Source organism: Frieseomelitta varia, unplaced genomic scaffold, assembly GCF_011392965.1.
Source record: "Frieseomelitta varia isolate USP_RPSP 00005682 unplaced genomic scaffold, Fvar_1.2 scaffold_236, whole genome shotgun sequence".
Lineage (NCBI taxonomy): Eukaryota > Metazoa > Arthropoda > Insecta > Hymenoptera > Apidae > Frieseomelitta > Frieseomelitta varia.
In genome coordinates, this window is record NW_025109964.1 from 244,009 (window position 1) to 259,539 (window position 15,531).

General features: G+C 35.6%; 2 protein-coding genes and 1 long non-coding RNA gene across 3 annotated transcripts in view; 1 reads left to right on the forward strand and 2 right to left on the reverse strand.

Moving 5' to 3' along the window:
* The window catches only part of LOC122527882, an 18,359-nt gene extending 13,252 nt beyond the window's left edge, over window positions 1-5,107 (reverse strand). The window contains exon 1 of the mRNA XM_043652460.1: window positions 5,076-5,107. Coding sequence (XP_043508395.1) covers window positions 5,076-5,098 — 23 coding nt within the window. The 5' untranslated portion in view covers window positions 5,099-5,107. The remainder of the gene's footprint in view (window positions 1-5,075) is intronic.
* LOC122527888 overlaps window positions 1-11,651 on the forward strand; it is a 23,333-nt gene extending 11,682 nt beyond the window's left edge. Inside the window, exon 3 of the long non-coding RNA XR_006306433.1 lies at window positions 11,641-11,651. This is a non-coding gene — a long non-coding RNA (uncharacterized LOC122527888). The remainder of the gene's footprint in view (window positions 1-11,640) is intronic.
* LOC122527879 (protein roadkill) overlaps window positions 1-13,692 on the reverse strand; it is a 78,356-nt gene extending 64,664 nt beyond the window's left edge. The window contains exon 1 of the mRNA XM_043652453.1: window positions 13,624-13,692. The gene's annotated coding sequence lies outside the window, so the exon portion shown is untranslated. The remainder of the gene's footprint in view (window positions 1-13,623) is intronic.
* Between the last annotated feature and the right edge of the window lie 1,839 nt (window positions 13,693-15,531).

The following is a 15,531-nucleotide window of genomic DNA, read 5'->3' on the forward strand; positions in this document are numbered from 1 at the left end:
CATTTACAATTAACATGAAATTCTGAAAGTCTGAGACTTTCGTTCTCGTATTCAAGTATTCGCCACAAAAAAAAAAAAAAAAAAAAAGAAAAAAAGAAAACGATGGAAGAAAAATCCAACGATTCGACGTAAAAAGCTGCCAACATATAATATACGTCGCAAAGACGTATTCTTAATCAGAAAGTTAGTCAGCACCATAATGGAGAGATCGTGATCTAGAGGTACGATGATAACGAGCCAAGCCGTTCAGATTGTGTCTCATTTTGGTGTATCCTTTTTGCCGCGGATCTCGTGGCACGATTGAGAGATCGAACGACGATCGTGGAAATGACTTTTACGATAAAACGGAGTCAAAGTCAAGACGGGGGTCTGACACGGACCTCGCTCAACTCGGTCAAGGCAGAAGACCGTTAGAGCTCGCAGGACACACTTTACACACACGGTGCAAAAGAGAGAGAGAGAGAGAGAGATAGAGAGGCCGCGAGTATCGGACTTTGAGAAGCGTCGGAGATGACACTATCGATCGACCCGAGCTTATGATCCACTTCTATCAGCGTCCTTGCGCGCATCGACGAAACAGGGAAGAAGAAATTCGCGCGATCCTCGACTCGTTTCGAAGGACCTCTTTCCGGAGGAGTCTATTTGAACGGCGACGATTCTCTCTGGAACGAAGGCTCGATGATTTACGACGTTTTGATATTTCACGCTGCACGTTCGTGACAATTGATTCACACGCGTCTTTATCGTCGGTCGTTAAGAGCGTTACAGAGTTCGAGCTGACGAGGTGAAAGTGCAAGAAAGTGAAAAGAAACACAGAGGTGGGAACGAGCCAAGTCGAGTAGGAGACAAAAGGAGAGACAATTTGAAGTTTGAAAGTCAAACGGCGAAATTAAGTAAATTTGGCTTTCGTGGTCGTTCACGACGACTGAAAGTGTGGCAAAAAATTCTTCAAAAAAAAAAAAAAAAAGAAAAAAAACGACACCGAGAGACACGTGCACGCATTTGGACTGATGCGAGCGTAGAAAACGTAGGGTTTTAATTAAACGCGACTGACCCAGTTCGCTCAAAATAAATTCTTAACGCAGAGGTAAAAAAAGAAAAAAAAAAAAAAAAAAAAACGTTTATTCAATTGGCGTTTAACACGAGCCAAGCTTCCATTGACTAGTTCACAGAGAAAGAGAGAGACATTGAAGAACGCCCTTGACTTTAATCCAGCTTCAACCGATTTTCTTCAAAATATGATCTACATCGTTTCCACGGAGCAAAAAAAAAAAAAAATAAAAAAAAAAGTAAAAAAAAGGAATGCAAGAGAGAAAGAAAAAGAATTTCCTCGTAAAAGCAAACGGTTTATTTAATGATTCACAACGCAACGGAGGAGAGACGTAAGGTCAAGGTGAATCTAACGAGACGATGGTTCTTGAGAAGACGGGCCTCGGCGAGCCTAAATTAACCTCTTCAATTATTTCTCGTTCCTCCCTCCTGTTTATTTACACTGCGCCTATATAATACGAAAAATGGACAAAAATTTAGTTTAAACAAATTTAGAACAAACGCGAGATGTTTGGGAAAACCGATTCGAGGCGTAAGAACCCGATGACAGTGAAATATAAGTTAAAAGCAGTTACGTTCGAACCAACAATGATTTCCCGCTCGGTTTTCGGTAAACATTACTTATCATGACGCGTCAGGGTATATAATTTTAATTACTTTTAAAGTAAATGATCTAAAATAAAAAAAAATAAATATATATTTAGAAATTAAGTGTTTGTCGTATTTATTAATATCTAGCTTTTTTTTAAATAAATTTAATTTATATATATATAATAATAATTAATTAAATATTATTATTTAACTAATTTTATTATATAAAAGATTTATGGGACAAACTACAAATTCATTTACGTAATATTATAATTTTATTTTTTTAAAACTGCGACTTTTAGCATTAATTAATAATTAAAGCACAAGCATATAATTCATTACGATCGAGGCAATACGAGAAAATTGAAAGTTCAAATTCACATTCCGTGGGCTGCTGTCTGAGTTTGCTTCTTTTTCAACTTGAAAGCATCAAATCCCTGTCGCTCAAAGCGTTAAAATCGTCAATCGGGAAAGAGATCGGAACGAACAGAGGCACACAGTGTCCCAGTGTCAATCCTCGCGATTCTGATTAAAGCTCGACTCTAATTAGTGCTCATCGGATCGTCCGACGTCGACCTTAATTCCCAGAAAACTGTCGATCGATCGCAACGAGACGCAATTAAACGAAGCGTGTGACCGGTTCGTTTTCCCAAGGAAGAATCGATCGCACGGTGTTGTACGAGCCACGAGGACTCCCGAACGCGATTCATTTGACATTTTTTCACCCGATGAAAAAGAATTCCCTCTGCTCGGCCGCGGAGCGTTCAATCCATTAGCGACCAATGACACTTGTCCCTCTCGCGGTTAGCAGCGCGGGAGGTGTAGAAGGCGCGTTTCGTCCGCCGATAAAAACGGGGTCAAACGCCCCTTGTGGGCCAAGGTGTCGCACGTGTTAGGCGATCTCTCTCGGTGACAATCGCACAGCGCACGTCCGCGAGAATTATTAATCGTGCTTGTTCGCCGCTTGGACCTCAGGATATCGATCTCTCCACGATCGAGGGAGATCCTTACTTGCAATTAACGACCGAGATGTTTCCTTTCGATCTAACAGTGAAGATGAATTACTCGTTTCAAACGATTCAAATGATTCTCTCGCGTGACATTGTCCATATTTTCTCACAATCAAGTTTGTAAGTATATTGAAATATATAACCTAGGCAAAACAGAGAATAAATTTAATACTTTCTAGTAATTTTTATCCCAGCGATGTACCGATGAATTCAAAAAAAGAAGACGAGTTATTGTATTACGACGTTGTTTGGTCACTCGTTATGGTCCGCGAACCAGTTACCAGAGTAAGAGGTTTAAGCAGAATCAATAGGCACTGCGTGTGCATGTGTAATTCAAATAAACTAATTGTCGATCGACGGGTGGGAATTCGAGATCTTTAATGAATCGATAATAAATGAGTAATTAACACTCGATCGTATTGTACTCAATCGAACTGAATGAATACTGAAGATTCGTATTACGCTCGCATTCACGAGGCAATCGATTGTTGATACTAACATAGTAACATAATAATCTTGTGTTTACAACTTTCGGTTCCTCTTGTGTCCTTCCTTCGATCAAACATTTAGCATGTATCACGAGGAGATTTACTTGGTAGAAATTTAATGAACAATTAAGTTGATCTTTTGTCGAAATAATTGCTCTTGGGATCTATGTTGGCGAGTACTTTTTTAACAGTCTGTATATTATTGTACTATCATCATATTATATTATAATATATAGATTATATACTAATATAACATAATAATACAAAACGCAATAGATTGTTAGACTAATATCTAAATATCAATCAGCTTTGTCGGCGTGATATCAGTCATCATCAAAATCACAGTTTTTTCAACTTCATTTTGAATTTCGTACATTAAATTACATTAGTTCATTTTTCTCTTCCCTACGTTTACAATATACCAAAATATATATATATCTGATATATTTGATAGCGAAAATTTAATGAAAGAAAAAAAGAAAAAAAGAAAAGTCTCAGCTCCGAATATAAAGGGTTGCCAGACGTTAAAAATGCCCCAGGATTCGTCCCCTATTCCTATTTTCACCTTGAAACGAGACTTGCCCTTATTCGCGTCAATAAAAGAGCTTAACAAGGTCCGCCACTCGGCCTAATTTCCACCGAAAGTATTTTCTGTTCACGGACAACTCCCCCGTCAGACGACGTGTCGTCTGCCAAACGAAATTTTCCCTCCTAATGGTAAATTGGCGAGCGACGATAATTAAAGCACAAGAGGAGTGAAAATGGAACGTGGAACACTTTAAACGGGCTAATATTTTTCGAAATATTTCCCGATCGGCGACGCCAAACGGCCTTCATCCCCTTTCCATCGATCGCACGGAGGACAGCGCGACGAAGATCTTGACCCTCGATCGGTGCCAATATTTTATTCACCCTTCCTGTTATTTCGATGCGCCTGGAGGACTGATTGAGGCAATCAGATCGATTTGAAACAATTTACTCTCTTCCAACGTTCTCCCTATTTTTGTCTCCTTCGTAATTCAACGAACAACATTGAAGGTTTTCTTTTCTTTCTCCACGACTGTCTCTCCATTGAAATTTCATCGTTGAAGCTCGCGTTCCGCGTTTATAACTTAGAAAAAAAGAATAAATCGTAGTTTTTTTTTCTCTAAACAGTTTCTCGCGTTTGTTAGGATAAATTCAGTGAAAGGAAATACGGAGAATTAGAATAGTTGAGAGAATTGGAAAACTACAGAAAAGAGGAGAATGAAAAATAAAGTAGCTAGATAAAATGGACAAATATGAGATATTAAGGAAAAATCAAGGTGACGTACATGTGTGAGAAATTTTTTATAAATATGAGAGCGTGTAAATCTGTTCTAAATTAAAGAGGAAGGCCATCCTCAGCTGTCCAAGAATAGATAAAATTTTCCGAATATTTTTTCGTAAAATCTCTCTTCATTTATTATATAAATAAGTGAGATTTAGTTTTGCATTTTACTTTTTAATTTATTCGTCATGTTTCGATCTACAAATAGCTTCGTATGTCGATTATTTCAATTATTTACAAACATCTGAAATTAATTTTCGTTAGTAAGAACAGGCTTTCTTACATTTCTATAGCAATTCAAATTTTCGAAAACCCTTACTCCAAGTCGATAGGAAAATCCCTCGATCAGCCAGCAATCAAAAACGAGATTTTGAAGTGTTAGTAAATAACGTTCGTCATTACCTAACAGTTCGACTAAAGAAAACAATTGAAATACGAAGTGCTGAAAGTCACATTTATTATACCGCGAAGAAGAAAATGATAACTTTTCATCTAGCACGAAAAGAAAAAGTCTTGCTTCTGAACGATTCAGGGAGAGACATTTTAAATCATCTTTCGACGATCGTTGATCGTTAATGACCTACAAATGTTTGCACACGTCAGAAAGCAAGAAACAACTGCAATTACCATCCGATCTTTGTGATTTGCATAATATCGCGTAGAATCGGCTTTTTACGTAACGCTACAGACGTACAGTCCAGACGAAATCGATCAGTACGTATCCTCTCCTCTCTCCGCAGTGAAAATATTTATTCGCTGTATCCAGCTCGTCGAGACCGATTTGTCAAGCTTGGCCACCTTCCCAATTCTCTACAATCGACGATAAACTGTATCAATGTTTGAACTCGATGTTTCTGCAGTCTCTTTCTCTCTCTCTCTCTCTCTCTCCCTATTGCAATAGCAAATATATATATTTCCACGTCGACAAGTATCCTCGCCGCCGTCTTCATCCTTGCGAACGCGGCCTTCGAACGATCGATCGACATTTCCGCCACACTTTCGTTTTAACTTTCGTCTGGGGACGAAATTCGTTTAACGCTCTATTGTTCACGCTCGTCGTCGGGTGAACGACAAGTCGAGAGTTCGAATTTCTCGGCTGAAAATCTCGGCAGGGCTCTGTCAGTAGCAAAAAAAAAAAAAAAAAATACGCGTGCATTTTATTTTGACGGAGTTCTCGAGGGCGACAAAAAGTTGCGAGACTCGAGAGTGCGACGAGTTATAAACAAGTTAATTGAACTGATGTCACAAACTGGAAAAAAGAACTGTGTTTCTTTAAGTGTCCGGAGGATTGATCCGTTGCATGCACGTTGCAGCAGCGGTTCCATCGTGGAATGCAAATCTCGCGAGAGATGAGACCCACGTCAACGGCGGGATTAACATCTTGCGCGCTGGAATGACGCACGTCGAGACTTTTTTTGTCGCAAAATTGCAATATTTTCTCAATTTTAAGCAAGTATGTAAGTACGTAAGTGTAACCTGGGCAAAGCAAATAATAAATTTGTTACTTTTCAATCATTTCTATCCGGTGATATCAAAAAGAAAGCGACGAATGATTGTATACGGTTTTGGTCACTCGTTATGGTCCGCAATCAGTTGCCAGCGCAAAAAGAAGAAAGAAAGAAAAAAAAAAAAAAAAAAAAAAAAAAAAAAAAAAAAAAAAAAAAAAAAAAAAAGAAACGAAGTTTTACGATTATTCCTCGCCGTTGTGAGAATCGCGGGCGTAACGAGCTTCCGTCATGCTACTGCGGCCTCTGGCCACATTCCGAATTACTGTTACATTCCGAATTCTTGGAATTTCTCATTTTCAACGAGCCTGCGTTTCAACAAGAACTCAGGCTCGTCACGTTTCATCGAGCGCTCGAATTTTTTCTTCTTTTTTTTTTGTACTTCCATCGCGCGAATATTTGAATTCCAAGTGCGGGTTCTAACTATCTACTAAATTTGGCAGTCGCAGAGATTTTAGCGAAACTAGAAAACTCCTGGACCGAAAATTAATTCAAAATCGGTAATTTGTAAGAAAACACAAGAGTCGAATTGGAGACCTATATGCCAGCAAAGTAATAAAAGGAATTGAATAAATTGTGATTTACACGAGCTGAAAGTTTTCAATTTCCAAAACTGTTCCTATGGTGTTGAAAGGAAATTTAAATAACCTGTGATAAGAATAAAAAATAAAAATATAAAGCACACGGAGAAATTTAAATATAATAACCTATGCCCTGTGATAAGAATAAAAAATAAAATAAATTTAAATTTAAATTTAAATAACCTATGATAAGAATAGAAAATAAAGATATAAAGCACATGGAGAAATTTAAATTTTACTGCACGTGCAAGATACCTGAGAACCATTATTTGCAATATCATTTATCAAGAGACTAGGGACGCGAAAATATTGCGCAGGTAAAAGTGAGTGGCCAAGGTGGACAAATTTGAGAAGCCGTGAATTAGAACGTTCATCCTTCATTTGAGTCATGACATCGGACATCGCACTCGTAATTGGGGAATTATGGTTTCGATTCGAAAGATCCTGTGCAAACGAAATGCAAATTTGAATGTTCAATTCTAATTCCTGGAGCTGAAGATTGATTAAAATCACAAATACAAATTGTGCAATTCATAATACGATGCTCTACATTTGGGACGACTAATAATCATAACAAGCTGAAATAATAACGATCAATGTAGAACAAGTTATTTTAATAACAACGATTAATTGTTATAACAAGTTGTAATAAGTTTGTTGACGACTGGCAATCGTAAGGCACGTGGTCAAGTTCAGTTCACTCCGTGACACGGCATTTCTCACACATGGGTTCTCCTCGATTCATGGCTGAGAGTCGATTCTCGACAAGTTCAAACTTCACGGGAGAGACGAGCAAATTTCGGGGACATTTTCACGAAATGTCGGGACACTTGCGACAGGAATCGATGCGGTGTCCTTGAACGCGAATTTGGAAATCGGCCATTATGATTGGAGAGCCATTGCCGGCGACTTTGTGATTTGTCCCTGACCCGGTTCCACGAACCGTGCGGAGCTTCAGCGCTGAATTCGGTGAAGATCCCAAGATGAAATTTCCAAGTGGAAACGCTCGATTCTGGAAATTGCCATTTCGGAGGACGTTCACGACAGTTGCGGCTCTCTCTATCGCGGGAAGATCGGTGAAAATTCACGCGTCGATCCGAGACTCTGGACGCTTTTGAATCTCGTTTCGTGGCTAAATCTGCTCGATACACTGGAATTCTACTCGCTCTTCATTCAACCCGCACGTCCACGCATTTTTCTCGGTTGACTTGCACTTGTTTCCACTCTCTAAACGGCTTCCTTAAACGGAAACTTCGCTCTCCGGCAAAGGAACATCTCAAAAAATTTCTAATCGATAACTCTCCTCTTGGCTTCAGAAGTTTATCAACGGTATCCTCGTATAAACGACCTTCTCGCGCCAGGATTTCATTCGAAACGAAACAAATCGTAGATAATTTTTTACAAAGGAAATACTTGGTGCACCAAGATAGAATAATAAATATATATTTTAAAATATTACATTAAAATATTAATTATATACAATTATTTAATTTTTACAAAGGAAATACTTGGTGCACCAAGATAGAATAATAAATATATATTTTAAAATATTATATTAAAATATATATTATATACAATTATATTAACTATTCTAGTCAATTCATTTCGTGTAAATATATTTTCTTTTCACTTTTGTACATTACTTGCTCTCGAATGTGAATATTTTTATTGTAAGCAGAAATCTAAAAATGTAAGATTTTGACCAAAAGGGCCAAGGAAACCAGAAAACTGGTCCACCTCAACTAATCCATCATCGAAATTGATTGATTATTAATCGTATTTGCTACATTTCATACTTTTTTATTATTGATTTAACTTCTTCATGAAGTATTTATGAACTTCCTGTTGCACGATATTTCAGTCTTATTATAGAACACACTGTATATATATTCTATAACTTGTATTATTTATAGTACAACATTATTGTGATAATAATTATATATTATACAATAATAATAATAATAAAAATAACACATCGTTTTCTTTATAATATCTTCTTTATAGAAGTTGGCGAAATTCGGGACAAATTCTGCACAACGAAATTTATGTCGCGAATTTTAAATAAAAATGACCAAACTTCGACAAAAATGTATGTAATTATAAACTTCGACGAAAATATAATCACAAAAATATATAATATAATATATATAATATATAATATAATATTATTAATATATATAATATATAATATTAAATATATAATATAATATATATAATCATAAAAATATATAATATATTATATATAATATAAAACATATAATATATATAATTATAAAAATATATAATATATTATTATCGTTATTATTACTTTTCCCAAGTATTTTTCCTTCTATAGAAATTCGAAGCGCTAAAATTCGAGACGCCGCGCGTTTTCAAATATAAAAACCAACTGAACATCGACGGAATCGCATCATTTCGATTGTCAAGGTCTCTTCAAATCACTTTGCACACTTCCACTTTGCGCCGTTCTCACACCGTTGTTGCATTTGCAGGTGAACACGCGTGGTTAAAGGAACGAAGCGGACGGAATAAAAAAAAATTCGAAGCTCAAGAATGGCCGAGCGCAGTTGACACGCGAAGGTTTCTCGGGCAATTTTCGCTGAGAGGTTCCGTTTCGCGCGGCGCGTTCAGCCTTCGGTGGCGGCGAACCTTGGGACACTTTCATGTCGAGCCTACGATCGATTCCATTGATTATCGACACCGAGGTTAAGGTTGGCCTGTCGTTGCAACCGGGGTGACACCGTGGAAAAAAAAAAAAAGGAAAAAAGTTCGCGCCCCGTCATCGATTTTCCGCTCGATTCTCGACCAGACCGCGCGCTTTCCTCCGTTTGCTCGGATCGCCGAAAAAAATTCTGCCCCGACTGGCGATGTCGACGACTCGGAGAGATTTGCTCTGTCAACTGACATTTTCTCATTAGGTTTGTTTGTGGCGATGTACTCTTTACTTTAGTCGAATCTATTTTTTATTAATTTCGCAGTTTCGTCAAAACGTACGACTGACTTCGATAAATTTATTTGTTGCAAAAAGAACACGGCACGAATAGAACTAAAAATAATAAATCAGACAAACTTGGAAAACAATTCGGATTTTTAAAAATTTATAAAAATATATAAAATAGTCTGACACTTTGGAATATTCAACAAATAAAATGACTTTTCACCTAGATTTCATTTCTTTTTATCATCTTCGCACAAACTAGTTATAAAGTTTCGCAAAATATCCGTAGTTATTGCTCGAATAAAAATAATCATCTATCATTCTTAATTAAACGTCGTTTCAACAAATATTAAACGATATACTTATCATTTTATTAATTTTGATTAATAAAACGGTTAATTATCATTTTACTACTTAATAACCATTAATTTCTACCAACTGTTTTAAATTCAAATAAACTTCATAGTGTCATTGTGAAACAACCATAAAGTTATCAGGAGAGAGCACAGGTATCAGACACTGTATTATTGTTGTCCTTCGGTGGAAAAATGCACGACTATATACGGCAGAAGTAACAAAAGAAGTAACATATCCCTCGCATAATTTATTCATTAGGTCTAGCTCGTCCAGATTACCATTTCTTCAACATTATCTAATCACTTCAACGTTATCTGGTCGATACGTGTCTTAAAACACTGCAGAGCGGATTGGAAAAAGCGTTATCGAGTTTCTCGACTCAAAAGTGACATGTTCCTTTTATTCAAAGAAAATTCGAAAATTTCACGTGCACGTACATAGATGCAGTTCGATCTTTCGTAAATAAAATTCAAAAGATACAGAAAAGGAGAACAAAAATTAGCATGTAACATGTAACACAAAAAATGTAAATGATGTACAACGTAATAATAAATCATGTACACATCTTTTTAAACTGTCAAGTCAAACTTAATAATTAATCTGATGTAGATGTAATTCTTCATTTACCCACATAACTCAGGATTCTATTCTCTAATGTCTCAAATTTTCCAAGAAAAAGCAGCAGCTTTCAAATTTATTTTATCCGCGCCCGATAACGATCGACGAGGAAAGCACACAGTGTATCCCTCGTGAGCGCAAAGATTACCAGCGAAGCGGAAAATACGGGAAACTCGGTGATCCGTGTGTTAACTTGCACAATTTCGATGGCAAAAACAGGCCACCTACGAGAAACTGAAGAAACGAGCTCCTTGGATTTTCCACGAAAACGAATGAAATCGAACAGCGACTTTCTACGATTATTCACACCACTGACTCATCGTCTCGGCGACGTTAAAACGAAGGAAGGAAAACCATCTCATCATTAACAGTGTTAACTTTTTCACGATTCGCGTGATGTTTGTTGAATACAGAATAAAGAAATACTTGATAAATTTAATTGTTGCAAAAATTAGACTCCAAATTTTTAGATATTATAATTATATAAATATTTTTATATACTATATCATATTATAATTATATAATTATACATTATATTATAATTATATATAAATATTTTTATATACTATATTACATTACAATTATAAAAATATTTTTATATAATTATATTATATTATAATTATATATAAATATTTTTATATACTATATCACATTATAATTATAAAAATATTTTTATATACTACATCATATTATAATTATATAATTATATATTATATTATAATTATATATAAATATTTTTATATACTATATTACATTATAATTATAAAAATATTTTTATATAATTATATTATATTATAATTATGTATAAATATTTTTATATACTATATCACATTATAATTATAAAAATATTTTTATATAATTATATTATATTATAATTATATAAATATTTTTATATACTATATCATATTATAATTATATAAATATATTTAAATACTATATTATGTTATATTATATATAGTATATTATAATTATATAAATAACAGTCATACTTGTTATAAATACACGATAGTGATGAAACGTTTTCTCGGAAGCCAAACTGAACAACTCCACTTCGCGTACAGTTCTCAAGCATTCTCAAACTTCCTTGATAACAAAAGTTTGATCGTACAATTTATATTCATCATCTCCAAAGACGAAGGAAAATTCATTTATCACAGGTAAATGAAATACCTAAATGAAATAAGAATTCACAGCGTCTGAAATCTGAAGCCACCGAAACGACTGAAGACATCAACTTCTTGGCGTCGAGGTCGATTGACATTATTAATTAAATATTCTAAATAACTTGCATAAATATTCTTCCGTTCTAAAAAGATCCACAGCCGATCTTTCTTTTTCGTCAATTACATTATCGATCGTGCACGCAGAATTATTGCAAATTTGAACTTGCAATAATTCAGTGCGACGAGCCTGTTCTAATTGCGCGACGTCCCCATTGTATACCACTGAGACGCATTGTCCACGTGCATAATATATCTGCCTCTGTGTGTGTGTGTGTGTGTGTGTGTGTGTGTGTACGTTCTCTACGGACCAGTCGGATTGGATGGTGCTCGATCGTGGCGATCGAACAGGAAATCACAGGGGGGTTATGTCTCCCGTGGGCTCGGCGCTGAGAACGGTGAGAGGTGGCGCACACGCGAAAGGATGTCCTCGAGCACGCGTTCTAGACGACCTCACCGTCGAAAATAACCATTTCGATGGTCGCGTCCGCGTATACCCACGCCTTTTCTCGTTCATTGTGCGCTTTCCCGTTCGATTCTGTCGCGCGATGTTTGCGCAATCCCGGAAGCGGCGCCGCTGCCTCTCCTTTCTCTCGCTCGTCCGAACACTCGCTCGAACAACGCTCCTGGCCAATGTTTTTCCCCGCTTGGATCAGTGCGCGCTCGCGAAAAAGTCGAGTCGAGCCTTCTGGAGCGAAAAAAAGTCGATTCGACGATCAACTGAACCTAACGGTATGCTTTGGTATAATTGAGAACGTTTGCACGGCGACGATGCAAACCTTGTACAAGTTCAAACACATTGAGAATATTTTTTTCTCCCGAAATTGCAATGTTTCCTCAGTTGATAAGTATATTTTAAGTGTAACCCTGGCGAAACAAACAATACAATTGTTCTCAATAATTTCTATCATACGACAGACAGACGAGTTCAGGAAGAAAGCGGCGAATTGTCGTATACGGTTTGGTCACTCGTTATGGTCCGCAATCAGTTGCCAGCGCAAGCGAATAAAGAATTCAAGCCGAGTTCTGGTAGATTAAATCGAAACTGTGTGAGATGAGGCTAGACAGACAGAGAGAGGGAGAGAGAGAGAGAGAGAGAGAAAGAGAGAGAGTACAAAAGTACCTGCTGCAAGTGACAAGTTCGTTAACTAAATCGCTCGTCTAACTGCCAAGGCTTTTACGTAAGAATCGCTTGGTTCTAAGCAGAAAATTCAATTAAAACGAATCACACGTTGAACGAGAGAGGAAGTATTATTAGACGATTTTTCTTTTTAACGAGACATCGGTTGAGAAAGAGATAGAAACAAGGAGTGACATTAGGCGATGTAACAATGGCAGTAAGGATCATCGTTATTAGCGACGATATCTTTATGTAACCGAGGACGAATGATGTCACTTTCGTGTATTTACAATGGCTACGCGATACAACGGATGCAAATTTCCTCTGGTTCGTCCTCGTTGGTAAAATTCTATCAATTATCGATTGTCAGTGATCATTTATCATGGATACGGATAATTTGTTACAGGAAAAAATAGGTCAGAATCAAGGAACATCTTGCTGTATTAATTTCTTTCATTGAAGATGCCATCGAACATTCTTCGAGTTTCATTTTCCAAACGATTCTACAACGGTCGAGCAATTTTCTTTTTCTCTTTCGTTACTCCAAATTGCCATTAATTTAGAGATCGGCACTTTCGTTTTACGAGATCTGATGTCAATTTTTTTTTTGCAACGACTGATTTTGACGTGATCGATTTTCTTTTTTTTTTTTTTTCTTTTTTCCTATGTTCTGTTTAATAGTAATATTGTATTTTTCAATTCTAGTAGATAGATCGTTGTATTAAATTAAAAGACAATATCGAAATTAACGATAGTGAACAACAAAAGATATCGAACACAAGTAACATAATGATAAACGTAGAGAAATGTATTGACAAAAGAGGTGTGCTACTTACTCGTCGGCATAGCCCGTTTTGTTCAGGCGACGAGGCCTGAGCACAGCTCAAACAAAGGACATCTGAAACCAAAAAATGAAAGGGAAGATTGACAGACGAACGTAGGAAAACAGAAAACGGCTGAAGTTTCGCGAATTTCGTTTTTCGATCATTTAATTTCACAATTATTGCGACATGGAAAACAAAAATACACGCATATGATACATGTACAATGTATCTATGATTTTAAATATTAGATTCTATTTAGTTACTCAGTGTTGAACAAAATGACACGTGTTTCTTAAACCATTTAGTATCAAAAGACGCGAGTCACTGTACTTTCTTATGTTACAAAATATCAACGTAATTAAAGAACTAAGTTAGTTTCCAGGTTTGAATGAAACTGAGTGAAACGTTAATCAAACTAGTCGATTCTTTCATTGATAGAGAGTAAGTTGTAATAGAAAGAATTACAGAAATTACAATATTAGTAAAACTAAAATATTAAAATATTAAAATATTAATAAGACTAAAATATTAAAATATTAAAATATTAATAAAACTTAAATATTAAAATATTAAAATATTAATAAAATATTAAAATATTAAAATATTAATAAAATATTAAAATATTAATAAAACTAAAGTATTAAAATATTAAAATATTAATAAAACTTAAATATTAAAATATTAAAATATTAATAAAATATTAAAATATTAATAAAACTATAAAAATATTAAAATATTAATAAAACTAAAATATTAAAATATTAAAAATAAAAATAAAAATATTAAAATATTAAAAATAAAAGTATTAAAATATTAAAAATAGAAATATTAAAATATTAAAAATAAAAGTATTAAAATATTAAAAATAAAAGTATTAAAATATTAAAAATAAAAGTATTAAAATATTAAAAATAAAAATATTAAAATATTAAAAATGAAAATATTAAAATATTAAAAATAACAAAATAAAAATATTAAAATATCAGTAGACCGAGTATCAGTGAAATAAAAGTTCAGAAAGGAGGGGGAACAGTGTATCATTCCACTTGCATTTGAATTACGTTCGCAGTGAAATTTCTCTTTCACGAAAGGAAATGTTCAAAAGAATCTGCAGATTCTAACGTCTCTGTTCTCGTCGCGCAGCAGCTGTTACTCTGTTTCACGTCGTGTTGATCGAAAGGAGCGCGAAAGTGACGAGCCGGGGCGGATCATTTCGCCGCTGGCCAGCCAAGCCTTCTAGAAAGAAGACCAGCTTTCAGCAGGCACAACTGCTTTCGATTGTCAATCGTCGTCGCCGGCCACGCTGCCGAGGTGAAAATCGGCGCTAGAAGCTAAAGGCAGAGACTTTCAAATCGCCATTCCACCCGGGCACTCGCCACTTTTCACTCGGTCGTTGCATTTCACTCGGTCGCCGCCGTTGATTCACTTTCCTTCGTGGTGGGCGTTCACGCCGCCACGAAAAATGCCGTAGGAAAGGGGCGAAACGAATATCATGGAAAGTTTGCCAAGTTATAAACGCTCGTCTGCAACACGTTTCTTCCGTTCTTTACCTGTATGAAGTGCAACGAAAATGAACACGTGTTGGTCCATTCTTCTCGCAGTCGAAGCATTATTCTTTTTTTTTTTAACAACGAGTTCTAAAAGCTTTGGACTCAATTCGCAAGAGTACGTGCATGACTGAATCTTATCGAAATGCACGAAGGCGAATCTATCTCAAGAAGTGCAAGAATCAGAAATTGTTCCGAATCTATTTATGGAGCCAAGAAGTCGATCTGATTGTCCCAATTGTTAAGTCCAATTGAGTAATAAACTAGGATTAGGTATCCTATTACATTAATATAATGAATTAATATTTAATAATACAGGGTCTTTTAATCCTTTTAGAGAAATTAAATGATAAATTATTCTTCTTCTTCTATT